The following is a 27917-nucleotide window of genomic DNA, read 5'->3' as shown; positions in this document are numbered from 1 at the left end:
TTTTGAAGTGTTAGTTCTTGGTACAGAAGTTTTAAAGTATTTCTCCCACTGGAAGTTTTAAAGTATCAATTTTTTATTAGGGAAGTGTGGAATTTAACGAAGTGTGCTTTATAAAAAACAATTGTCCGATAATAAAACATATTATTTGAACATAAAATCCATAAATAAAATTTTAAATTAAAAAGATAACTTTTCTTTCAAGTAATACGAAATGTGTATATGTGAATGATGTCGTCACACGTAAAGTCATAGTGCGCACGGCTAGTGCTAATTTGTACCGTTCCAATCTCCTCTTGGTACAGTCTTTATGTAGTTTACAGGATATATTTTTTTAGTCTCAAAGAATAAAAACACCTTTTTATGAAGTGTTAGAAGACTTTTGAAGGTTTGAAACATATCCAGTGAGATGTAAAGTTAGTGTGTCTGTGTCGTGTGGTCATGAATGTATGTGAAAAAACGTTTTGTGTATGCGTGATTATGTCAGGATGTTCACCCCTCACCAATTTGAACAAAAGCATGATGACGGAAAGTAGAAAATAAAATTAAAAATCAAGAGACCAAAACTGACCATATGTTTCTACGCTAACTCTGAATGCTTTTATTCAAATTGCCAAAGGGATCCTGAACAATTGCTTTTAGTTGTGTAAAATACGGAAATTGGACAGTTTTAGGTAAGAAATTCGGAAAATAAGTCTCCACTGGAAATATTCATTTCTTTGCCGTTAATTTTGAAAATTTAAAAGTTTTGAATATTCCTTTTTGTGATGTTGGAAAAATTTTTACTTCTTTTATTTTTTCATTTTTAGGTTTTAAAAAGCCATATGAAAATCGAATACTGCATACTAAATCGCACAGTTTATAAGATTTTTTTATTATCTTTAATTATCCAATTTTTTTTGTTTAATTTTTCTCAAGCAAGACAGTGGAAAATAAACTTTCCAATTTTCAGAATCCCTTTCACAGCACCCGAGGAGGAGCGAACATTATGACATACGTTGACAGTGGGCTCCCAAGTAACCATCGCTACATTGACAAACGTATAAATCGTGGATTGTTCGTTTGATCAACTCCGACGTCGCTTTATTTCGCACATTTATCGTTACTTTCGGGACGGCGTCGATAATTTTATGACGTCTGTGAAGGTTTAAAATGTGCTTTCGTTTTATTCTCGATCTTCGTTTTAAAATGCCATCGACTTCGCTGACGATCAGATGATGATGACGTGGCACTTCTAAAAATTGAAATATTAACTTGAGTAAAATGAAAGTAAAAAACAGAGAAAATGGTAATCCTGACGCAACCTGTCTATACAGCTAAAATTCACACGCCTTTTTGAAAGTTACATCTAGTATCTAAACACGGCTATTTTTTCAGCAACTTCACGCTTATATGGCCAGAAGCGGAAATTCTGTAGCAGTAGAGAATTCTTGGACGGTAGGAATGAAATGCAAGTGCTTGCAAAACATTTATCGATCGACACATAGTTTTTCAAAAACTTTTGACAGATCAAATAAGATCAGTGAAAACGGAGCCTCTAATTTAAATCCTTGCGTTACTTATTTAGTACGCTTCATATTAGAAATGTACTTACTAAACGTCCTCCTTTCGGCTTCTTCTTCGTCAATTGGACGATGGGATCGTCTGATGCTATGCCCACCATCGTCTGGATACTGTTCAACATGGTAATGATTTGCAGATTCGTGCTTCTTATGAGGATCAATGATATGACCAGAGTGTCCAATATTGTCGTCATCATCTTCAGTGCGAGCATGGTACAGTTGGTCCTGTGCGAATAAAAAAAATAAAAATTGCAAAAGTACATGTACATACGCCATGCTTATATTTTCTGAATTTTGCTTCCTTAGACCTAAAATCTTCCAAAAATAGACGATGAAACGAAAGATAAGTATTAGAGAAAATTGTCAAGGTAATCCTCCCTTAATCTTTGCGTAATCCATTTATTTGTACCTCGTGAAAGTAAGTCTTTAATTAACCTAATGTAATAAGTTACAATAATAAACTTTAACAATAAAACGCTTCTTACATCATATACTTTGGAAGGCGTATCTGACGTCAAATGGAAGTGATTGACTTCATTGGTCTGCAGCTGAGCATCAGGAAGGTAACTGACTGCATGTGAGGCTTCGTCATAGTACGGCGCATGATGTACTGTCTCATTGTGAATTGGTCCGACCACCGATACAACATTTTCATCAGTGCCATGAAACACTGGACCAAGATGATAGTTGACATCTCGTACTCTTTGTAGATGACTGTGACAGGTGCCAGCATTTTTACAAGGGTTGGGGATGCATGGGTCGACCTCTGAAAAACAAGCACAAAATAACTTATTTTATTGATTCATTTGTAAGCAAACTTATCCCAAATGATAAGAACAACAAAAAACAATATTTGCACAATGGAGATTACCTAATATTCCTGAACCAAAAATACGCTGAGTACTTGTCGCAACATTGGTCATTATTTAAGTTATTAGCTGGCATCCACTTATCAAAGTTGACCTAGCATGTGATTCTAGACTCTGCAGAAATGTTTTTATCGTATTGAATAATAGTTATATAGAGACAGAATATTAATCAAAATTATAGACCAAGCACGGTATGATGTTGCAGCGCCATTAAAGTGACAAAAATATTTCGTACCATCACATCGATGACCATGGTAGGGAAAAACACATTCACATGCAAAACCTATTTCTGTGTTTGCTGGCATACAAGTTCCACCATTTCGACATGGGTTTTGTTCACATACGTAATCTAAATACATTAAGAGTTGGATGAATGTGAAATTGTAATATATTTTAACGATAACACAAACAGAACTTCGAAGGTTTGTTAATTTCACAAATTTATCCATTGAATTTTTTTCGTTCCTGCTCAAATGGCTAATTAGCTGTGTTGTAGTCCATTTTTTTCTACGTAAAAAAACTTTTATAAACTTTTGTTCAAACCATAAAATTAATAAAAAAAAGTTTTATCATCACTCTTTAAATAAAACTCCTGCAATAAGTTAAAACAGTTTTATAGTTATGCTGCATTTTTCAGATACAGCCATCAGTAACGTTTAATAGCCTTGAAGACATAATCAAGTATATTTTAATCCAAAAGTTTACCACTGCAATCTCTTCCAAAGTATCCAAGACGACATTTGCAATGATAGGCGTCATCCATTTCCATGCAATGACCACCATTCATACATGGTTCTGACATGCAAGAATGTCTCTCTATAGATCATAAAGAAAGGTTACATGAAGGGTTAGGAAATTCGAAGTTTTTTAATCGAAGTATACCTCTTTTATAAATTGTCATACAAAAAAAATCTTGAACTTGCAAACACAAAATATCACTTTCGTATCATTATACAGTAACTGGATAGCCCAGGTGGTAGAGGACTAGCCTAATAACCGCAACTTTGCAGGTTTGACGCCCATCTCAACAACTCAACACACGACTAACATAACTTGAGTGAAATAATCTGGGTGGTAAAAAACTCGAAGAAGATAGAAACAAAGCTAAAGAAAAGCTTCACAAGTAACAAGTAAAATATACCTTCACATAATCTTCCGGTGAAAGCGTGTGGGCACTCACATATGTAATCTTCATCACCATCAAAACATCGACCGCCATTATGACAAGGATTCGGATGACAGTGACTGCTTACTAGAATTAAAAAAATATGTTAATTAATATGAGAGGTTTAAATATAATGGAAAATATAAATGCCAATATTCGCTGCAAATTGTCAGTTATATTAAAAAACTACTATTTATTTATTCCTTTTAATTAAAAACATAAATCGCAATTATTTTAATTTTTTCAGATGCATGGTTGATTGTTAAATAACACATTGTGACGAATGTCCTAATTTTACAATTGAAAAGGTAAAAACTAAAGGCTATTCCATTAACAGATAAAAATATTTTACTGTTGATAAGTTAAGAGGTAGTTTTCACTGTACGTATGAAACGTTTTACGCTAAATGATCTAAATGTCAGTTATTTAAAAGTAACATAAAATTTAAAAAGTGAAGAATCAGCATACATGGAAAAATACTTGTAACCTTTTAAGTAAAAATTTTAGGGAGCTTGCTAGAGCATATTTACAAAAAACAGAGAATAAAAAAAAAACATGAAAAAAGAATGATAAATAGAAACCGGCATACAGTGACATCTTTCACCATGGAAACCTGCACCACAGCGACAAACAAAAGTGCTACCAGAAGCTTCACAAATCCCTCCATTTTCACATGGACTTGTGTGGCAAGGTGATCGAACTGAAACAAAATATTTCATTGGCATGAATATATGCAAAAAAGAAAAAAATTCTTCATCCAATGTTCAAATGACTCACATTCACAATTGGTGCCATGGAAACCTTCAGGACAAACACACTTGAACTCTTCCAATGTATGAACACACGTTGCTCCATTCAAACAGCGGTTTGCTTGGCACTGGTTTTCAACTTGAGTAAGAAAGAAGATGTTGTGTGATTAAACAAATTCATTGTACTTTTAATTCCACTGTTTTTTGCAAATAATGTTGCTAAAACACAATTCTAGGTATTTTAAAAGATTTATTTTATTGTAGTGATTATTCAGCGGATAAAAAATAATAGCTCAGGCAAAATAACAACGTTACGTTAAATGTTTCTAAACTAATTCAGCAAGCTGCGGTAAGATTTGTTAGCTTTACTTTCCAGCCACGTTTCTTCAGCAGTCTAGGTGCATTTTGGCTGCTCAATCTAGGCATATTGTGGCTAGCTTGCTACCTCTACATTTTCATTTAGCAAGAATTCCCCAGGACTTGTGACTATCGTTTTTAAACTACATCGAAAGATAAAAACGCCTAATTGACTAGATAAGAAATTCATTTTTATTATCATTTTGCCCTAAGCCAATGTTCACCCAGAGTTACTATCAATAAGTAAGTACCAGTTGCCGACCCATTAAATAAAAATATAATGGTAAATATATTTTTCACAGACAATCTACCATAACACATTATCATTTAATTATACACTTACTCTCACACATTTCTCCCATCCATCCACGGGTACAATTACATGTGGTGATTCCATTTACTTCTGCGCACATACCATTACCACCACATGGATTAGGAACGCAAGGATCTTTGTCACGACAGCTTTTACCTCGGTATCCAATTTTGCAAGTACAGGTGTAAAGAGAACCTTTCTCAAGGCAAGTGGCTTTGTGCATACATGGGTTTCTACTGCACGGACTGAGATCTAGTGCAGAAACATGAAAAATAATGCTACCCCCTTTTATAGCAGTTTGCAACAAAATACCTCTCATTACGATGGCTATATACTTGTTATGGTAAAAAAAACATTATTTTAAATTTAATTCAATCCAGTGTATGCATAACTTCTATCACATGTGGAAATGTTATTAGAACTTACCAGTGCACTTTTTTCCTTTGTAGCCTGTAGCACATTTACAATGAAAACCATCTGGAGTCTCCATGCAGGTTGCTCCATTCATGCATGGATGACTTGAACAAGCTAATGGAGCTAAAGTGGAATACAATTATCCATTTATTTTAAAGAACACAACAAAGAACTTTGTTAGAAATGACCAAACAGTAATATCAAACAGAATTGCAACTTCTATCATGGAGAAAGTTTGTTTATCAGAGCTTTATATTTTGATAAAGAAATCTTTGTTTTGTGAGGTTTTATAACATATTGTCAAGCAGTATTACCAATAGAAATAAATGGAGTGAGTATCTACATTAAGGAGTGTAATTTTGGCAGGGATTAATTTCGGCAGATTTTGCAACTTTTAAAATTCGCGAAAATTAATTCCCACAAAATTTGGATTTTCTTACCTTTTTGTCCACAAAGTGTCGTTGTTTTTTTGTCCACTATGCAAAGAATAGTTCTTGCGGAATTAAATTTTATTTTCAATGCGAAAATTTGTTCTTGCAAAAATTAATTCCCTTAAGGTATTGAAGGGTTATTTGTTTTTATCTCTTTTAAACCTTTTGTTTCAACAAATGGTGAGGCAAAAAGCATAAATCTCCCTTAAGAACAACAATAAAACACAACAAAAGGTCTCAACTTACTCTGACAGTCAGCTCCTTTGAAGCCATAAGGACAAACGCATTTATAGTTTTCATCACCATCTTGAACACATACACCAGCGTTTTCACATGGGTTTGGCGTACAAAGGTCAGGTGCTAAATTAAAAAATTGTTGCATTCAGTAATTTATTGCAAGAACAACTTATGCAACAGGGTGTGCCAAATTGAATGGCTCTGTTCTATATAGCTTGATAGGGATCTCTGTATAGAGAAAACATCAGAGTTTCGTCCTCTATTCCTGGTTAGATTTTGCATTTATAAATTGTTCAAAAAAATCTATTTTAAGCATATAAAATTTCTTTAAAGAGCCGCATCAGAATGCAGCATTTTTCATTTATTTTGTTAAGTTTAATTAAACTGCTAATTTACATGACTACTAATGTGAATTAGTAAAACCGCAATGGTAGATGTATGTAGTTTTTAAATTAACAGCCAATGTTAAATTATAATATTATCATTATATGATTTATCAGAAAATGATCAGAAACTCATTGACTAAAATGGAATTAGTAAAATGAATTAAATGGAATTAGTGTTTGCTTCTTAATTTACTTGCCTGGTTTTTAAGACAATAGCAAAGCAAAAAAAACACGTACTAGAACAATCCATTCCATGAAAACCAGGTGGACAGTTACAACTAAATCCAGAATAACTTTTCACGCAAGTACCGCCGTTTTTACATGCATTATCTGGGCATACAGCACCAGTCGCCACAGTCAATGAAGTTGCTGGTGCCACTCCAGGTACAACAATTGCAGCTGGGGTGCTTGAAGTAATTGCTAAATGGAAAGAATATTTGGTGACTAGCTTTTTTCTGAACCACACCTAACCTATGTTTCTTCTAAAGATAGTTGTTCTATTCTTTCTTTGCATGTTTAATAGGGCCTCCCACAATTTCTCTAGTAAAATCAGTAATACAGAATATATCAATTAGTTAAGAATTTTTATAGAACTAATTTTTGTATGTTTAACTACAAGAAAGGTTTAAAACTAAGAAACATTATTTTGATCTTAGCTTCAAAGTCATGTCATCTAGAGGGACTGATTCATTATCTTGATTTGCCAGTAAATAATGTTTCAGGTGAAATAGTGACCATGATCAACATTAACAACCTTGAGAGGGAAGAATGATTTAAAAAAATTATTTACCAACTGGACATGTACAATCAACACAGCCAAAGCCACTGGGGCACGTACATTCAAATCTTCCTTCATCCTCTAATTCTTTGCATGTACCACCATTTGCACATGGATTTGCTGCACAAAGACTGACCTTTTCTGAAATACAACAACATTTTTTATCACACAAAAAATTCTGCCAATAAAAATCAACAGAAATAAATTGTGTAAATTTGTAAACTTTTACAACTGACACATTCTGAGGTAAATTATTCCCCGTTATTTTTTCATCAAGATAATAAATTGAATAAAAATTTCTTTAGCACTAAAGTTTTTGTAAGTTTATTTTAAAGTTGTTGTTTTTTCCAGATTTTCGGGTAAAATCTAAAAAATCAGGGAATCAGATTAATCATGTGACAAAAATTCTCAGAAAGATTCCAGTCAATGAGATAAAGGAGTTGGTAAGGAGAATTCTAACGAAAGTTATTATATTTTTCCGATTTTATGGAATTCATAGAGATTTCTAGGGGTAGTTTTGAGTAATAATCGATATCTGAAGCCCTGAGAGTATGGGACATAAATATTTAGCATACAGGTGCTTAATAGATAAATATAATAACTGATTAATAGCAAAAATCGGCAGAAGGGGGTGGTGGCAGAATTCACCCCCCTGGACAAAATAGGGTTAAGGTTATCAAATTAAGTATATCATATTAGTTGCCTACCGTTGCAATTTTGACCAGTGAAACCTTTTTCACATTGACAGATGAAACCATCAGCTGTCTCTGTGCAAGCACCGTTATTTAAACATGGATTTTGTAAGCAGGCACTTTGAACTGAAATGGAAAAAAAGTTATTACATTTTAAAAATATTATAAAAAAAGACCAAAATAGGGAGTTAGTTTATATATTATATTTTTCAAAAATGTTTTAGAATAAAACAAATTCAACTATCTAATTGGCCAATATGATGTCAATATATTTAAACAATTATTAGTTTTTTGATACCCCAATTTCAACCCCTAAATTGGTATATTTCAGTTAGTTATTTACGTAAAGTAGTCCCCTATACCAAAATTGTGTTGTGAACATTGACAATTACACTTTGACAAGTTAAAGATGTGTTCTAATTGTAAAAATATGAGATAAGAACTATGTGCGGTGACAATTCAAGAATGTAACTGAATGTAATTACAAATGCACTGTTTACAAAATTATTATATTTAACATAAAAAGCTGATTTACTTTGACAGTTATGTCCTTTATAATCTTGCGGGCATGAACAGAAGAATCCAGTTGTTGTTTTTGTACATATTCCATCATGTTGACAAGGGTTTGGATGACATGAAAATGGAGTATCTAAAAAGAAGAAGTAGTACATAAGAAGCACAAAAGGTCTAATAAAAAGGAAAAAAATGGCATGACGTGCAGAAGATTTTGTGGTCACATTTATATGCATAAAATCTTCACTTAACCTTTATTAGTATTTAGGAGCTGTGGAAAACTTGAGCCAAACTTGTTTACTAGGTTGCCAGTAAACCGCTTTGATTGCAAACCTATGTATATACAGATCCCAAGTCAAGGGGTCATCACTAAAGAGTTATAAAGAACTGAGACAAGGCACAAATCCCTTATAATAATACGGAGAGTGTGTCTGTCTGCGTGTCTGTAACAGGCACGGTGGATGTGTTTATTTTCCTTTGATATCGCCAAAAAAATTATGTCTCAAATGTTAAACTTTCTGACGTTACGGCGCAACGTAATAACATGAATGTAACGTCAATGTCTTAAATTAATGAAGCCATTACAGTGCACTTAAAACTTTGAGACCAAATAACTTGGAAACGAGGAGGTGATGTCAATCTTTTTTCACTGTGTGGGTAACAAGGGACCACCTAGGACCAATTTTGGTAATTTTCCCAAAACTGGGTCTCCAAATCCGTTTTGAAATGGATGGGTTGATGACGTCATCAAAAACCTTCAAACCCCAATATCTCTGCAACTGTTTGTCAAAGATACATGGTCCTATACATTTTCTTTTCAAGATCTGTACGATGAAGGCATTAGATATATAAAATTCTTAAAACAAAATTTGTGTGTTCTTGCAGGTCTTTGCTGACTTCAGCAAAATTTTTAAACCCTTATATCTCATTAACTGCTCATCAAAAGCGCATGATCATATACAATATACATTTTCTTGATCAGCATTTTAAGCTCTACACAACAGAGGTAACATAAAAACAAGGTTCTAATTTTTTTTATGGATGGGTTGCTGACGCCATCAAAATTCAAATGATGCTTTTTTTCATTTTTCATATGCACAAGTGGATTCTTCCACGGGGTTTATTGACTAGTTTTTATATAATTACTTAGCGTAACTTCAGTGTGAAAGATATAGAGAGTTCAGATGAGCTTTAAGAAGCAGGCTAAGTATTAAAGCATTGGGAATCTGTCATCCAGATAAGAAAAGTTGGTTGGAACACCTACAATTTCTTTTTTGTAAACTTTCCCCAACAATAGTTGTTTGTGCTGTTCCAAAATTGTCTAATTGTCTCACTGAATTTAGTTTTGTCAATAATGGTAAATTACTGGGACAGAAACTTCAAATTCAAATTGTATATAAGTGTTGTAATAAATCTTTGATCAGCCCTGGTTCAAAATAATGCAAAATACCTGCTATGTAACCATAAACTCATATTCTAGATTGTTGAGAAAGATTATAAATTTTGGGCAAAAACAATTAAGTTTTTCTAATCGATAGTACGCTAATGCGAGTTGATTTTATGTAAACCTATTTTGACACTGGAGGTTAAGTTTACCTAGAAAGGCTGATGTGGGAAAATTTTAAGACAATCTCCGAAGTTTAAGAATTAAGATAATACTTACGTTCACAATAATGGCCAGAGAAACCATGTCTGCAGTTACATTTAAAATGATATACTGGAACACTGTGTAAAAAGTGACAACTTCCACCATTCAAGCATGGTGCATGAAGACATGGATTTTCTGGATGCCGATGGTGATGACCATGTGGAAGTGCTCCATAATCTAACCAATGATCATCTGGATGATCTACAACAATACATATGTCAAATGTATTTAAAGTCAGTAGAGAAATATTCCAATTGAGGGACAGAATTTCTTTGAACAGAAAATGTGTTGCCCACTCAGAAGAAGAATGGTTCTTAATAGCACTGGTTGGTCAGTGTGTAACAACTCAAAAATTGTGCACTTTGTTTAAATGATATTTTTGCATGCCATTTTAAACTTCTTCCCAGGCATCTTCACACGCACTGACTGGCATTTTATGCAAAGCACAATAATAATTCTTGAAAGGAGAAAAAAGCCTATAATGTTATTTTGCCATTAGCATGTCTCACAACACATAGCTATGTGTAGTGAGACGACATAAGAGGCAGAAAATCCTTTTTTGAGTGGGAAGATAGACACTAAAAACTGTGTATATATTGGGTTTACTAGGTTGATAAAAATGCTATTTTGATTGTAATAGAACAGGTGCAACTTGTCTAGTTTTGGACCATCAACTCCTGAGGTTTAAAATGTAATTTACGGTAGGGGAAGTGTTTTAATGTTTTTATTGTTTCTTGCTGTTATAGTATATCAATTTAGCGGAGAATTCTCTTCACCGATGAGAGACAAAAAGCCCTGGGAACGTGGTTGGAAAGACGAGTGAAGTGCAGGGGTGGGGGTGCCCAGCAGCATATCTTAACATGTGTTGGGCTCATCTGGTGCATTATCTTACTTGGGAAGATATTATTTACTATTTAGGATTGAATTGAATAATTTTATATCATAGAGAACGCAGAACAAGGGTGTGTCGGATCCTTTTACTCGCCCACCCAGACTAAATAAGATTAAACAGCGTCTATACTGAAAATGATAAAAGCAATTTCTGTCTGTTTGTTTTGAATCTCCGATCTACTTGAATATGCTAAGTAATACAAGAAACTGTTCTTACTGTATCATTCTATTTGATTCTACTACCCATTAGCATGCAACTGTGATACTCAATTTTCAACTGGGTTGTGTGCAGAAGAAACTGGTCAATGTGAATGCAAAAACTTTGTTGGAAGATATTGTGATAGCTAGAACTTTATGAATCCACAACTTGATGCTGGCAATAATGGGATTGGTATGCCCTCCAGCTAGCTATAGCTTTAGTAGTTAGCTAGTTACGTATTCGCACTTTGATGTTCGTTTTTTATACAGTAAAATTTAGTATAGGATAGCTATTACTTTAGCATCTAATATTTTACAAAAGCTACCTTACAAATAAATATTACCACAAAAATTGTTACTTTTTCCTCACACGGGAGCACGTGTTCTTGTTTACTTCAAAAATTTCATGTAAAAACGCACGAAATGCTACCAATGTTTGAGTTCGACCCGCCCCTGCAACAGACATTTTCTCCTCTGGCCTTAAACCATGTCTATCCTGTTGCCAAAAAAGAAAAAAAAATCAGGAATTTTAAAAACACAACAATTTCACCACTGTCGTTAGAATAGTATTGCAGTAAATGTATCAGCTCGCCGTGTCAATAATTTAATCCATTTCTGCAATTCATTCGATATTATAGAATCCTTTTAAATATCCCCTTCCATTCGTTTATGTACGTTTCAACGCATTTATGATTGTTAACGAACAATTTGCTTAAAAAAATAGTGCAAGATATACAAACAAACAAACAAACAAACAACGCAGCCTACGTTAAAAACATTGCACCTTTAATATTTGTGGGGTTAAAAAAATAGAGAATTAACAAATCTCCTCTTTATAATTACACAGTGTGCAATGCTTGACCAGAGTTAAATTTTCATGACAAAATAAAGAGAGATTTGAACAGTTTAAGAAAGTAGCAGCAAATAACATTAGTCCCAAACCCATCTCAACCTCGGCAAATATATCGCTAGGACACCCTTGTCTCAAAGCCATCCTAAATGCTTCGGTACGACGGCTTGGAAACAAGGGTGTAATAGGGTGTATTGACCGCCTAAAAAATATCTCTGTGTAGAAGTAGCAATAATGTACTAAACTAGTCCTAAATGATTCGTTGCGTACGGCCGCCTTAAACAAATATAGTAGGCCAGGCGCATTATTGTCCTCAAAGCTTTTTGAAAATAGTTCTACGAACGAGATTGCCGGCCCGTTTAAACGTTCGCTGCAGCAGAATGTGTTGCATATTATAAACACTCGTGATTGAGCGAAATAATGTATCAATAATTAAATTTTCAGTGCAAGCTATACTGCTCGCAGGGCCTTTTCCTTTAAAGTGTTGCAATGACGGATTTTAGTTCGAGCATTAAAATTCCTATTGCGTATAACCGCTTTGCTTTTATCTTAATAGTCGTTTAAGAAATAATACTACAGACTAGATTTGATCTGAGACAACGAAACAAAGAATTTTTTGCATTTGATCCAGTTAAAACAGCTGAGTATGTGAAGTGTCTGGTAATTAGATTTCCGTGTTGCATCTCAAGTGGCCTTGTGGTTATGGAGTTTGCTTCGTAATCACAAGGTCCGTGGTTCGGTCCACAGCGCGGGCATGTTTAGCAAGTGTCTTTACTACAGCTACGGGTCAACTCATGCCATGTGAGGGAAATTGGGTAGGTAATGCCGGTGTATACTTAATGTATACATTCCGAACACAGGACCCACATTGATAACAGTGTTGCAAACACTGAAGTGGCTATATTCTGTATAAATATTCGGAATAATAATAATATCACTTAAAATAAAGAAGTTGGATGAAAGCTTACTTGCATATGCGGGTGCGTATTCATCAGGATTTAAGTGATGCATTAACGTGTGTGGTATCTCCCTAAGATCATCATCCAAGTGATCATCTATATTATTATTTTCTGCATTATCTCCATTATTATCAGGAATATCAACAATCTCTCCTACCGCGTTTGCGAGATTTAAAGACGGTCCTCTCGGAGGCCCTACAGGTGCTATTCTACCTGGTTGCATTTCCATAAATTCTTTCGGTGATTCATTTATAGTAATATGGTTATGATGATAATTTCCCAACTGTGGTGAGTGCATCCACGATGCTGGCAACATGTGATAGTTTCTCTTTGAACCAGTTGCAGTTTTTACTTTACTCCGAGCGATCTGATCTCTGTTTGAAACCGTGCCAAATGGATGGTAATACCGTTTAGCAAAATGTTTTCCGAACAACCGTGGGATTTTATGCGAAAACCATTTTGGATATAATTCAAAACGTTTTGACACATCATGGTCTAGTTCAGCGTATCCATCATTAGGGCCATCATGAATATCATAAACTAAGTTCTTCCCCGCAGGGATTACCGTTTTCTTATGTGGCTTCGTGTTCTTTGGTCTGTCTGAAACGTAAGCATGTACGATCGGGTGCTCCAACGACTGGCGTTTAATATCATCGGCAGTAACTTCAGGAGCAAATGGGATGTTTTTCCTTTTCTCACCTATGTGGTTTCGTATGTGCGATCGTTTTGATTGGTGCAGAGCTCCCTCCTCCTTAGCTAACTCCTTCTTTTCTTCGTCCGGTAAAGTAAACTTGTCATTATTTACCTTAATGTCAAAATCTTCGTCCTCGTTTACTAAGGTCTTTAACACACCTAACTGTAAACAAATTACTGCCAGTGTAAACAATACCTTCATATTTGTATTTTTTCTCTCTTTCTCTATTCCCTCATGCTTTCTTCATAAAAAATGCCTAGTGTGTTTGTGTATTTAGATTTTGTCCAGGTAATTTTTAATATATATCTTCAGGCAAGTATATATTTTATGTACAAATACATTCGAACCGTGTTTCATACAGAAGGGACATTCTAGCATCAAATCATTCAAACTCACTGATGCGGAACATTTACTTACATAAGTTAAGTACACAACACTCTCTGTGAAGTGTGAAACATGCCGAATGTTTCACAGAATTTGACACTTTGAATAGGCTTTCAACATATGCTTGTTACCTTCGTATTAGCGCCTGGGTAGCCGCACTAACAGAAGCAAACAACCAAACGTATGATACAAAGACACAACGAAACATTCGAAAACAATCACACACAAAAAACTACTGTCGAACACATGCGTCAGTTGGTATGGACGAAGTTAATTCTAAAGTTGTGCAATTTCTGAGATGGGACATCCAGTTTTTGCATGCTCAACGTTACCCTGGTCCCAAGAACTTCCTACCAACAAAACAAAAAACCTTGAAAAGAGGTTTCACAGGATAGGTAAATTTATGCAGTGATTCGTTCTTAAATATCCTATTAAACTAAATTCAAGTTTTATCTTGGATATCCAGAGAATGTTTCTTTTTGGAAGATTTCCTTTAGCCCATGGTAGCATTAATAAAATATTGCAATTTTTATTATACCCCATCTAACTGATAGCAAAATACTTAGAGTTTGCCCGAATAAGCAATAAAAAAAGTGAATCTTACCGTGAGAGGGGAGGGCACGGCAACCCCCTCCCCCTAAAAATAAAAACCAACTAACAAAAATACAAACAAAAAACACGTTTATGACAAGAAATATTTTTCTTCTCAAGTAAAGTAATTACATAAGCATAAATTAATCTTCATAGAATTGATAAACGGAGTACTCGTTGTATGTTCCAATTCCATTTGTACATTCTGAGGACCTGCCCCCTCGACTAAAAGTTTCCTCAGCAGTTTCACCGCTCCAACATTCACCGAAATATTGTACGCCGAACACTTTCCAATTCCGACGGGACGTGGCGACAGCGCAACGAGAAATGATCGCCGCCGAGTTTAGGTCGGACTTAGACCTATGAAAACGTGCAAGAACTTTAATGAGACAAAAAGTCATAAGCTTAAAACACAAACAGAATTAGTTAATAAATAGCAAAAACCTACCAATCGACCAACGAGCGGAAGTTATCAATGCCTTCCGGTAGAGGGCGCGATGTTTCCAAATCATCCGTATAACAACCCAATTTAACAAGCGGAAGGACAGACTTTACAACTATAAACATAAAATGTGTCCTATATTTGAATGAAATATAGAAACAATACCACACAATTGTTATTGCTATTTAAAAAGCTCTGCAACATATGGTCGAGGGAGTGCTTGTGAACACAAAAGGCTACAACATACCGCTTGGTGCACCAATTCTGTACACAAAATTAGATGCTTCCCTTCCCACTCCGTGGACGCAGTTGTCTGCAATACCATTCAAGTAGAAAGTGTTAGCCGCAGATGAATCACCAGCCCAGCATTCGGTCGTAAATTGGGTAGAGAAGTATTCGTATCCTCTAGCATGAGCCTCTTCAGCGCATTTCTTGATTAAAGCAGCAGGCTCCGAACTGGATATAAAAAAGAATATACGCTTGAGACTGGCTTCAAGTTTCTTTGGCGTACGATTGTCGTACGACAATCCGACAAAGCAATGACAATCTGACAAAGCATTGGAGACGTTTGTCGTACAACATTTAATGTGCAACATTTTTTTGTCACATGACCATGTCAAATGGGTGGGAATCCATGTAGCTACAGTTCGCACGATGCATGTTGCTTTGGAAACGTTTTCTTTTCGCGTCGTGCGACTGTTCTGTTTTTTATACATACATTTCCCATTTTAAATGGAATGTTTTGATTGTTTTGCCGAATGCTATAAGCAATTTAGATGAGCATTTTTGTTTTTTTGTTTAGGGGACAAATATTTTCGAAATCAATATTTTTGGGATATTCAAGTTTTTGGTATATGTTAACAAGATAAAAACTCATTTTAGCTTCTTTCGCTTACCATTTTTTCGCGTTAAATGATTAAGTTTGTCAAAGTTGAGAACAGGGCGGAATATGCTAACCATGTAAGTTGAGAACAGGGCGGAATATGCTAACCATGTAAGTTGAGAACAGGGCGGAATATGCTAACCATGTAAGTTGAGAACAGGGCGGAATATGCTAACCATGTAAAAAAATTAAATTTAGTTTTAGTTTAAAATTAGAACTGTTTCTTTTTAAGAAAATTTGCTATGAGGAGTAAAATAATAGCACTAAGGAAGTTTCGCAATCGAGCAAAGAAAGGACTGTAAGTTTTGTTTCCATGGTTATCAGTATTCGCAGTCTTCCCTCGGTTTGTTTTTAAAAAATGATTTATCACAATTAAATGCCACATAATCAAAACAAGATGGAAAATTTGGCATGAGCTGGAGTTGGACATAATGGATGATGAAAAATATCTCTTTCTTTCAGAAACAAACATGAAAGATAATGAAAAAGGCGTCCACATTTTTTTCAATTTTTGTGAAAAAAGTTGTTTCTTTTTTCAATCTTTCAGTATTATTTAAGTTTCGCGCTCTTTACATTTATATTTGGACCTGATCGATTGAGTACATCAGCTTTACCACTATGGAAAACGGGCTGTGCGACTTGTAAGCCGTCCCACATAAAAAAAAAGACGCTGGTCAATTATTTCCTAATCGATTAGAAATTCCCGATCAATTTGGCCACACAGTCGTCGAGTTCCGAAAGCCCCCTACTGAAAAGGGTGATAGGAACAACTTTTTATCTTTTCGCACTGAGGTTTTACTGCAACGGAGCCAGTAATACAAATTCATTGAGTTATCTCAGGATCTTTGGGAGAAGATACATGAATTAAATACAAAATTAAATCGAGAAGAGAAACTTACATTTCAAAAGCATTAATGAATATTGGCAGTCTTCTCGGAGAAGGAATGTCACTATAGCAACCGACTGCATAAGATGGCGGCATAGAAGTCGTCTCGAAAACTGGTAGAGAATGCAGAAAAAAGAGAACTATGAAGCTGTACTTACTAATTAAAAGATAAAGTCAAACTCGCTTACCTGGTTCACATGCCTTTACTTCACAAGCTTCATCGTCCGGGATAGCGAGCCCATGACATAAAGACGACTCGACAACAAATCCAGATTTGATTTCAATACACTCTAATGTCTTCAGTCTGGAACCTACAAGTATATCATATAGAGAGTAATCTTCTTGAAAATTCTACACGTCTTTATCGCAACCTCGTGCCAGTCTAATGCAACTACATCGTATTCGCCTGCTCATGCGCACTGCTGCGAAAATCACTTTTGTCGTTCAAAATATGTATCACAACAAAAATCTTCGTCCATCTATGACTAATCTTACTATCACATGAAGTTTTCTCAGGCCGGGCTAAAAAAATAGTTACATGAAAATCTTTTATATATTTATTTATTGTTCTTAATGTGTAAATTATTATTTTCAATCAAAATAAAAATAAATTTGTTGGTAAAATTTTTTTCATAACTTAATAATAATGTACAGAAAAGATGTAAATTATCCTCCAAATAACTAGAAAATTCAGCCTGCATTGCCGGGATCTTGCGAGATCCCAGTTGGCCGAACCAGCTCGTTTTTTATGTGATAGCATCTTGTGTTTTGGGAGAGTTTATTGATAAATGTGAGATCTCGGTAAACCGCGCCAGCACGGTAACATGTGTGAGCTAAAACATGCATGGCACACCTTATTTCCCATTGTCAATAAAGTAAAAAATTAAGAAGCATCTGACTGTAACAATCACAAAAGACTGCTTGGAGCTCAGACGAGTTAAAAATTCACACGTCGCAAATTCATACTTCTTACTTAATATAAAGATAAGAAAAAAAACAACGTAAATCAAAAGTTTTAAAAACCATAAAACTCGAGAAGTGACTATTTAAGATGCTTTTGGTAATTAAAGAAGATAATTCAAGGTAATTCTTAAAGTTAAGACCTACGTCTTATAGCAGTAAACACCCTTCTTACGATTGACAACGTGGTTTAATTGATAGCCCGTCCAACAACAATTTGATCAGTTTACACAGAAACCTTACAAAACATATCTTAAACAGGATTACCTGGTCCACAAGAAGCAACACATTCACCGTGTGTAGCTCTCCAATCGTGTTTCTGCGGACACGGTTCAAGCGAGCAGGCCTTAGTAACTGCAACAGGTTTTGTGGACGCATCACACATGTCATTGCTCATCTCTGCCTCATCTGTGTCTCGAACACACACCACTGACGATGTCTGCTTACCTAACAAAACAGGCAAAAAGGTTAAAAAATAAGAGAACCAATAAAATCGAGGTGAATAGTTTGGTACAGGTCTGCTGTTGCGCTATAGATCTGTAAAAAAATCAAAAAACTTTCGCCATTTTTTATTTCATGTAGCTAAACAAGTTTATTTTCATGTATTACTGGTGACAACACCTAACCAAGATGAAAGAACAGCAGATACAACACACACCAGAATCTACAATCTTAAGCATATAGTTGTGGAAAATCTTTCCCACATTTCATCGTATCGTCAATGGTAAAAATAGACACTGTCTACTTTGCACTTCGCCTTAAACATTGACTATTTAAGATATACTTTTAAAGTTTTGAGTTTACGTATTTGTATAGGTGTTGCTTCCATCTACTTTGTCCTTTCAATGACTGTTTAACGTCAAATTTGTAATTCGCATCATGGAAAATTTTTCGTTATTTCATCAATAATTTGCCAAACAAATCGTTTAATTTTCGACCATTTATACCTCTCAATTGTTTAGCAATTATTTAAAATGTTAGCAATATTTTTTACGATTTTCAAAATTAAAGAATGTTCATAAAAAGTGTAGTTTATCAAAATCAAAAGGTCGGGATATCGTTCATGCAAATCTGATAGATTAGATTAACAACAGCACCCTTCACCATACCTTAAACCTTCACAAAGAAATATTTACAACTTATATTTTCAAAACACTATATCTTACCAGTCCCACAGCTCACACTGCATTCGGAGAAGACATGTTTCCATGCATAAGTGGGTGGACAGTCACCCATGTCGCATACTTTATCCACCAACACAGGTTTGGTCAAATTTACACACAAGGGGTCTTCAACTGTTGCTGCGTCGTTCTCGCGAATACAGACAGCTCCCGCGGTTTGCTTTCCTGTGGAGCAAAGAGTTGTCAATGATATATTATATAGAACAACGTTGGTAAATATAGGAGAATATTCTATCAAATTCCCAATGTTGAAAGTTCAACATTGCATTCAAGGTTCCCTGAGGCTGATATAGTTTCTAGATACACTGATTTAAATTGCAGTTTCAGACAACTTCGCGACACGTGAATATCAACAGCTGCTTTCCAAAAGGCGTACTTGGCAGCAGCGTTTCTTATGCCACTTAAGCCTTAAATAATTTTCCCTGCGTTTGCAGACGGACAACTCTTTCAACAATATTTAATGTAGCTAATTTCAAACCCCACTGACTGTCTTCAGAATTTATCCAAATTTGGACGCAACTCCCAACTTTTTGTTTCTGTGCATGCACAAAATATTTTTTTTACTGGCGATATTTTAAAAGTCTTGAAAGTTAAGACAAATCAAGTTTTTTAACAACCAATTTCAAGCCAGAAAACACTGCCATCTTTAATGTAATCGAGATTGCGAATATCGAACGCAGAAAGCTGTGACTATAAACGTTTGAATGGAATGCAGTCCTAACTATTAAAATTACCAGGTTGTAAAAAAAGTTCTGATGAAAATGGCATGGTTTTAAAGAGTTGCCATGATTTTTATAAAAAAAAAATAGCCACTGAACGCAGTAAAAATGTTTTCTGACGATACAATAAAATAATGACTCTTGCGATTGGATAAAAAAGCAACGAACTAAAATAAGTTATTGTATCGTAGTAGCATGTCGTAACATGTTGTGAAATATCGTAAAATGGCGTAACAACAAAATTCCTGAGACTGCAAATCCAAAAGAAAAATGATAACAATTTTCACCATTTAAAAAATGTTTATGGAGATTGAAAAATATTTTCGCCAGTTTTCTCTACTAACCTGTCGAACATGTAACTGAACACTCCCCGTACGTAACAGTCCACTTGTATACGATGGGACAAGCTGTTTCGGCGCACGGTTCTGTGGCAGGTGCTGGTTTGGTGGCAGCGTCACACAACAGATCATCTACAGCAGTCGTGGTATCTTCTTTAACGCAGTAGACAATAAGAGATTTCGTTCCTAAATGGGTACAGACAAAAATTTAATTAGTAATATAGAAGACCTTGAATTTTTTTGGACTCTCTCTCTATTTGTTAATTTTCAGTTTTTTAATGTGCAGAGACTGTTGGAAAGTTAAAGATTGAAGATCAGAATTTTAAGAAGTCAGGGTAGAACAAGCCCCTATTGAATTAAAACATATTTTACTGTTTTTTTTGGTTGTAGATACTATATGTTATAATACTATTCCCAAGGATTACATTTTCCAAACTAATGGTTTTGGCACACTAAATTACCTTTCCTCCTTTTATTACGACCACACCCCCCTCCCACGCCCTCCTTGGCAGCTTTGTAATAATCAACTGACACATATCTACAAGACACTTACCACCACCACATGATTTCGAGCATTCAGAATACTTGGTCTTCCACACATGCTTAACAGGACAAACTCCAGCACTGCATTCCTTGGTAGCAGACGGTGTAGGTTTTACTGAGTGTGCACAGAATGAATCATCGACGACTGTTGCATCACGTTTATTTTGACATTCCACTGTTACAGTCATTAATCCTAGGGTTTAAAAATATTAGTTTACCTTATTCCATGAAATTAACGAGTCATGAAATTAACGCAGTCTTTCAAATTTTGCGTTAATTTAATGACCGTTAATTAAATGTAGTGTTAATTTAATGACCGTTAATTAAATTTATTGTTAATTTAATGACTGTTAATTAAAATACTGTTAATTTGTTGCCTTTTATATCGGGCGCTAGCTCAACGGTGTTCTCTTTTTTAGCGATCTTTTCTAAATAGCTGTTTTTTCTTCTTCATTCTCTGATCCAAGCGGAAAATTAACTGAAAGCATTGAATAATATAGATATGACCATGTCATGAACAAGCGAGTTTATTCTAGGCTAGGTTGATGACAGCTACAGCTGTCGTCGACGTCGATAGTTGTAGCTGTCGAAACGTAGCCTAGAACAAACTCGCTTGTTCATGACATGATTGAACAGATAAGTGGTAATATTTTTAAAATAACTGAAAGCAAATTTTTAACATTGTCTTTCCAAACAACAGAACTTTTATTTCGATTTCCAAACCGCCTTGTAATAGAGGAGACCGCTTCACTACCTTGTATTCGACTGTTGCCGTAATTTTTGCTTCGAGTGATATCGCATATTCTGAAATTCGCGTTAATTAAATGCATTTTTGAAAGCAACCTTGCTCAACCGCGTTAATTAAATACCTTTTTCAAAATAGTTTCATTGAACCGCGTTAATTTCATGACCGTTAATTTAATTGTTAATTTCATGACTCGTTAATTTCATGGAATAAGGTATAGTTAAAGATAGAAGTGAATGTAGAAATGTTTAGCCCGGAAGAAACGTACGAGGTGAAAAATGTAGTTTTTTGTTGAATTCGCAAAACTTGGTCTCGATGAAATTTATTAAAAAACTCGCAATTTTTTAAATTTGAGATATTTGATTTTTTTTCTTTTTTGTAAAACTATTTACACTCATTTCTTTCCTCCGAAGTACGAATCACTTATATAATAGATTTAAAAAACTGTTAACTTCAATTACCGCTGCAGTTGGAGTTCAAAGCTCTCTTTAAATCTATGACATGAGTGCCACGTAATTCTTTTTGAAAATTTTACAAAAAGACAAAAAACTTCATTAAATCCCACTATTTTAAATTTAATTCTCGTTAAACATCAGAAATTGATAATTTCGCCAATATTAATTCTCTCAAAGAGAAATTCCGTTTCAAAAACGTTTTTGCGAAAAGGTTTTAACACAGGTAGAGATAAGGTAGAGATAACATTACCTTAGGGAAAGAAATTTACGCGAGGATTTAATTTCGCGAATAGAAAAAAAAGATTTTTGCAAGAGTTTAGTTTCGCGAATTTGTAAAATTTAAATTTTTCGTGAGTATTTAATTTTGCGAATTGCCAGAAATTAAATCTTTTGCGAGAATTTATTTTGCAAATTCGAGGATAACTTACGAAATTTTCTTCCTGCGAGAATTTTTTTCCTCAGGTATCACTCAATTGTAGATAAATAAAAACTGATCACTTCAAAACAATTCAACTTAATCAAAGACTTATTTTGACCTATCCGCTTTATCCTAAGATTTTAAATTCCAGGTTTATATGTCTGTCCAATCTCTTTCAAATCGATTCTTGTTCCATTGAGCTGATTTTCAAAAATTCTAATTTTAGTTTCCAGCTCATATAAACATAAACATACCAGCACCACACGTGACACTGCACGTGCTTTCCTTTGTGACGTAGTGATACTCAGAACATGATTCTGTTCCACAAATTCTCTTCTCTAACGTTGATATATCAATCTTCTTAGTTGCATCACACTTCGAATCGTCTAATTTTTCGTCTTTTGTGTCCAGGCCACAGACGACGGAAGGAGTTTTGGTGCCTGTAAAAATCAAAATTCATTAAATTTCATGCATTGAGAAGTTGTGTCGAGTTCCCATTTGACTTGCTTAGTTAATTGTTAAGCAAACGAAAACAACAACTTTCATTGCTACGATTAAGTCTTATTACAACGTTCATTTTTCATAAAAATTTGGTAGCATTTGCGCGCACACATAAATTACAACACTTTTTTTATCTTTTATAGTAATCATGTTGTACAAAATGACTAGCACATCGCCACTTTGTGCTACAGATGCATGAAAAAACGAGGCTGGATGTGTACGACATGCCATCCTTGTACATTGTTCCACGGGCTAACGACCAGTTTCGATTAAGACTTCCTAATGTTTCGCTTTCAATGTGTCGCTATTATTGTTTTACATCACATCGAAAATATAAAAACAGGCCTCAGGATTAATTACATGAATATACGTTATCTATAATAATATATAAGACTAGTTGTAAACTCATGAATAATAAACCCACAGGTTTTCCCGTCATTATAACAAATTTTTTTGCAGGAGGGGTATCACAGAATTACGCTGTACGCAGTCATTTTGAACACAAACATTACTATTACTTAGAGCATACCTCCTCCACAGGTTACAGAGCATTCAGAGTAAACAACTTTCCATACAGGACACAAAATATCAGCATTGCACGTCTCTGTGGTGGAGGGCGTGGTAGCATATGAGCATTCAAGATTGGACACAGTAACTACATTTCCGTCACCATTTATACGTTTGCATGTGTACGTTCGACTTCTTGTACCACCACCGCAGGAGACTGAACACTGGAAAAACAAAATGTTTCCCTCAATTTTTTATCGCTGTACTGGTGAATTTCCCTATTATCCGCAGATAATTTTGTATGCTTTAAAGAGATGTCTCCTTTGGACATATTATTATTCCTTCACGAGTCCACAAACAGCGGTATTCATATACAACTCCCCTTCCAAATAAACATACAACTGATGTAGAAATAATTCAGAAATTAGTAATAAAAAAACGTCCACTAATAATATCAATGTCGAAATGATCACACAAAATGTTTTACGTAGTGTCCAATTTGAAAATTTGCGCTGTTAGAGTTTCTTTAGGAGTCCGTGCCATCTATCAGATGTTCACGATAAAGGATTTCTACTTGAGGAATGTCAACACATTTTCACTTACTTCACTCCAAGTAGTAGTGGACCACTCAGCAGGGCACATGATTTCATTACATCTCTCAAATGTAGGTAGAACTGGCTTCTCTCCACTACATTCAGTATCTGCCACAGCTTTTTGTCCGTCCGTTGCACTGAGTTGAGCACAATACAACTGTCTAGTGTGAGAGCCATTGCCGCATGATTTTGAACATTTAGTCCATTCTGTCAAGTGCCAACTATAGGAAAAATAAACACGTTTTAAAGAGGGAGGGTATATTTTTTCGACTTTATCAAGAAGTAAATTATGCTTGGTGAAGCTAAAATCATTAGTATTTTTTATCTTAAAAAACCACAAGTATTGATTATTTTTAAAAAGCCTGAAATGCAGTGAACTAAATTTTAAACATTTACTTTTATGCGAAAGCAGTGCTCTGAATTCACGACGGCATTCCGTCTTTGCCATCATCAATTCCGTCGTAGGTAAAGTCAACGGCGGCAAGTTTTAAAGTTATGCACTTTTAAATAAAATATAGAAGAGCTTCTTAAGATTAAATTAAAATCCAAAATTATTTTTTTACGAAACGATTTTTATGAATTGGCACGAAAAGGTGGTTTTAGGGGAGCGGCTTTTATATTTTCTTTGTGGCAAACAAATATTTTTTTATATTTGTTTACATTTTTATTGTACTATTTAAAAAATGACTTCTCAAACGGGTTAGTATGGCTCCACAAAGCCCAGTTAAAATAAAATATAAACCAATCAAATAATCAGATTTTTTCATACTGATTGTTTGTTGTTTGTTGTATTAGTAACGTAAATAAAAAAAATTCAGAGCATAATAGCAAATTCATTCATTCATTCATTCATTCATTCATTTATATGCAGCACAAAGAACTTACTGAGGAGGACAATCTTGTAAGTTGCAAGGTTGCACTGTATTCGTCTTTTCGAGATGATTACAAAGCGCGCTACTAACTGTACTGTTGTCATCGGTACGAACACAGATAAGTTGGCGAGTTTGCAAACCTGTAGAGAGTAACAAATTGGGGTTAGCAATTTTCAAAAGTGTACCTCGTGCGTATTTTAACAAATTGGGGTATCCAAGAAATCATTTGCCAAAATCTAGAAACAGTCCTTAGTGTTTATTCTTGGAAAAACTTATTACTGGAAAGAATTCAAAATAACTGTTTTGTTATTAATACCCGAAAGAGTGTTTACCTTTTTTTTATATTTTATATATGCCATGATTTTTTGTTCGCTTGTGAAAATTCAACTCCAAACGTCAACAATTTTATAAAAGAAAGTATAAACAACATACCACGTGCACAAGACTTTGTGCAACTTCTCCACTGTGTTGGCTGCCACATGTACGTTGGAGGAGCAGAGTCTGTCGTGACAGGACCATAATATTTCCAGGATACACCTTCTGATTTGACTTGATAAAAATTTACCAGCTGTGGGGTAGAATTAAAAGACTTTATATAACAACAGTTGTTTGTGTTTTTTAAATGAGAAAGAAAAACGTTTCACTCACGTATACTCTGATTGGCTTAGGAATTCTATCAACAGTTCTAATTTCATCAGGATAATACCAGCCTTCCATGTCGTAATAAATCTTTGTTCCGTCCAAATCATAGGTGGACGAATAACTGGGCAAACCGATCGCAAGATTTGATGCATTGCCAACTTTGAATCCTAAATTTAACAATAGACGATGACAATCTTTGTAACATATGTAATTCACAAGATGAAAAATAGTGAAACTTGAACATAGAACAGACCAAATAACTTACCAAGAAAATTAAAAGTTCCTCCAACTTCTTTTACTGAGATATCCAAAGATTGAGATGGAATATCTGTGATGTGATATTGTCCTAAAATCATGCACAGGGTAGCTATATTTCATTACTACTTTAGTTTTGCATCAGAAAGTAAGTGTAGCTTTCCAGAGCTGAAGATCAATTTTAAAGGTTTCATGTCAAGGTAAATTCAAAGTGAAGCAAGTTAAAATAACTACTTTAGAATTTAATTGAAACTAGGTAACCGAAGATTTTTTTGCGTTTCTTTATGACAAATAGATTACTGTAACATACAAAACAAATACGAAATAAGATGAAAAAATATATATATATCGTAAATGAAATTTAAAGTAGCGGTTATTAGGGTATAGTTTTTAAATATTTTTTATCAAAACTTCTAACAGCAGGAAATTCTGATCTCTGTTACATCCTTTTTCAATAACAAATTCAATCTTTCTTAACATGTGATTGATATTATAGGTAAATACATTCAATTGCTAACTTGAAAAAGAAAGTTGAAAAAGTATATTGATCAATCTGAAAATCATTTAAAAGGTATAAAACACACTTCATAAATTTTAGGATAATCTCCCTTGAAGTTAAGAAACATCTAAGAAGAACTCAAAATCTTTTTTTTTATGAAAAACATGATATGCAAGCAAAACCATACCTTGTGTAGCATATTCATTCATGTCAGAGCCAGTGTATAACTGGCATGTTGAACCGTCTCCCTTACAAACTTTACATCGATCATATTCGTTGCCAGAATTCAATACCAGATCACATCCAACGGGCTGCAACAAAAGATGTTTACGTCAGACGAGCCAGTACTACTGACATAGTAACACCTAATTTTTCCAAATATGTGATTAGAGAACAAACTTCATGCCAGTAAGAGTGTGGATTATTGTCTCGCTAAAAGCAGTTGTTTAGCTGGCATAAATTTGCAGCATTCGAAAAGCTTTGGATTTCTGAAACATCTTTTAAGACCCTTAAAACTGAAATATCTTTATCTCTTTGAACCAGTATATTCGCATAGAGATAGATGTTAAAACTAAACAATAATTTTTGAAGGATTTATCTTTCTAAAAAATTCATATTTTATTTTCGCCTCCCTCAATATTTTTTTCCCCATTTCCACAATTTCCTAACAAATGTGCAAAACACATATCATTTGAAACCGAAACCAACGACAAAACAAAGACAGACAGCACCTTCAGCTGAAAACATGTTTTCAAGACAAAAACTGTTCCCATGAAGTAAAACTGCCTTCGAGTGGTTAAATGATTTATTACTAAATCCTTAAACATTTTTGTTGTACTATAAAACAGCTGTTTTGTTTGGAAAGAATAGATATAGTGTAGTCAGCCACAAGGTTGCTATCATGCAAATATTGGACATCTCCTCACCTGGCATTCACCCTTTATGCAGATATCGTTTGATCGACTTCCTGGTACACATTTCGTTCCATCTTTCACTGGGCCGAAATAATAAGCAGCGGTTGCAGATCCACACACCAACTGGCATGGTTGATTACCTGAGAGATAATTGGTTCCAATGTGAACAGCCTCACCACAAATAAAATTTTAATTACATTATTCTTACTTCGTGAAATTTTTTTACCTTTCGCAGAGACAAATAACCAAAGGTTTCAATAACAAAATAATGCATGTTTGAATGTTTATACAGAATACAGCGGACATAGGAAAGCGTAAAGAACTCGTGACTTTTAAAATACAATGTATGAAATAATATCCTTAGAGTTGTCTCAAAGACAACTTTTTTATATTCCACTACACAGATTATATTTTCAATTATTAAAATAAAACAGTAATCATTTTGTTTTACCGTCAAAGAAATCGGTATAGTCTTTCTGCATTGCTTGGCATTGACTCAATCGGAATGTTGGTGTATCAGCTGGACAAGGCTAAAAAAATATTTCTTACAAAATGGATTTGCAAAACAGGAAATGTGCACTAGATATTACAAGGTGGACAAAAAAAATGTATTTTCAAAGCGCAAACATTTTCAATAATTCATTAATATTTATTTTTTGTTGGCCACTTATCTTTAAAACTTTTTAGTCACAAGTTCAAAAAAAAAAACTGTAATCAATGTCGAAGCGTTCATCCTTCCGACTTTCGTGAATTGCATGCACGGTGACGTGGTGGTCATCTAATAGCGTGCATCTCCTCTAATATTTAATTTTAGACAAGTATAACAATATTTCGCTTTGCCACTGATGATCAAACTATTTCATCGCAACGATTTTGACATAATTAA

General features: G+C 34.5%; 2 protein-coding genes across 2 annotated transcripts in view; both read right to left on the bottom strand.

Annotated features, from left to right (window-relative positions):
- Positions 1–121: 121 nt before the first annotated feature.
- On the bottom strand, positions 122–14090 carry LOC130647142 (fibropellin-1-like). The gene is made up of 17 exons (XM_057452897.1): positions 13019–14090; positions 10127–10312; positions 8486–8599; positions 7966–8076; positions 7271–7399; positions 6718–6900; positions 6104–6217; positions 5439–5549; positions 5043–5264; positions 4371–4481; positions 4183–4293; positions 3570–3680; positions 3134–3244; positions 2664–2777; positions 2045–2325; positions 1592–1784; positions 122–1231 (listed from the first exon to the last, which is right to left on the bottom strand). Exons 1-17 carry the CDS (start codon positions 13902–13904, stop codon positions 984–986), a joined length of 3336 nt encoding a protein of 1111 aa, XP_057308880.1. The 5' UTR covers positions 13905–14090; the 3' UTR covers positions 122–983.
- A 678-nt stretch (positions 14091–14768) lies between these two features.
- The window catches only part of LOC130647141 (A disintegrin and metalloproteinase with thrombospondin motifs 1-like), a 31109-nt gene continuing 17960 nt past the window's right edge, over positions 14769–27917 (bottom strand). The window contains exons 15-33 of the mRNA XM_057452896.1: positions 27483–27561; positions 27044–27171; positions 26305–26428; positions 25629–25709; positions 25370–25530; positions 25154–25289; positions 24735–24861; positions 23860–24070; positions 23279–23480; positions 22503–22688; positions 20641–20823; positions 20094–20273; positions 19016–19195; positions 18117–18296; positions 17078–17200; positions 16903–17002; positions 15368–15576; positions 15127–15235; positions 14769–15038 (exon numbers count right to left, since the gene is read on the bottom strand). Coding sequence (XP_057308879.1) covers positions 14822–15038; positions 15127–15235; positions 15368–15576; positions 16903–17002; positions 17078–17200; positions 18117–18296; positions 19016–19195; positions 20094–20273; positions 20641–20823; positions 22503–22688; positions 23279–23480; positions 23860–24070; positions 24735–24861; positions 25154–25289; positions 25370–25530; positions 25629–25709; positions 26305–26428; positions 27044–27171; positions 27483–27561 — 2916 coding nt within the window. The 3' untranslated portion in view covers positions 14769–14821. The remainder of the gene's footprint in view (positions 15039–15126; positions 15236–15367; positions 15577–16902; positions 17003–17077; positions 17201–18116; positions 18297–19015; positions 19196–20093; positions 20274–20640; positions 20824–22502; positions 22689–23278; positions 23481–23859; positions 24071–24734; positions 24862–25153; positions 25290–25369; positions 25531–25628; positions 25710–26304; positions 26429–27043; positions 27172–27482; positions 27562–27917) is intronic.

Source organism: Hydractinia symbiolongicarpus, chromosome 6 (assembly GCF_029227915.1).
Source record: "Hydractinia symbiolongicarpus strain clone_291-10 chromosome 6, HSymV2.1, whole genome shotgun sequence".
In the NCBI taxonomy this organism is placed as follows: Eukaryota; Metazoa; Cnidaria; class Hydrozoa; order Anthoathecata; family Hydractiniidae; genus Hydractinia; species Hydractinia symbiolongicarpus.
The sequence above is the reverse complement of the archived record's forward strand: the minus strand, read 5'-3'. Positions and strand labels throughout refer to the sequence as shown.

Coding starts and splice junctions, on each gene's coding strand:
- LOC130647142 (XM_057452897.1), bottom strand. CDS start 13,904: ATGAAGGTATTGTTTACACTGGCAGTAATTTGTTTACAGTTAGGTGTG. Junction 8,077..8,485: donor TAAAGGACATAACTGTCAAA/GTAAATCAGCTT, acceptor TTTCCATTTCAG/TTCAAAGTGCCTGCTTACAA. Junction 6,218..6,717: donor TCATGGAATGGATTGTTCTA/GTACGTGTTTTT, acceptor TTTTTAATTTAG/CACCTGACCTTTGTACGCCA.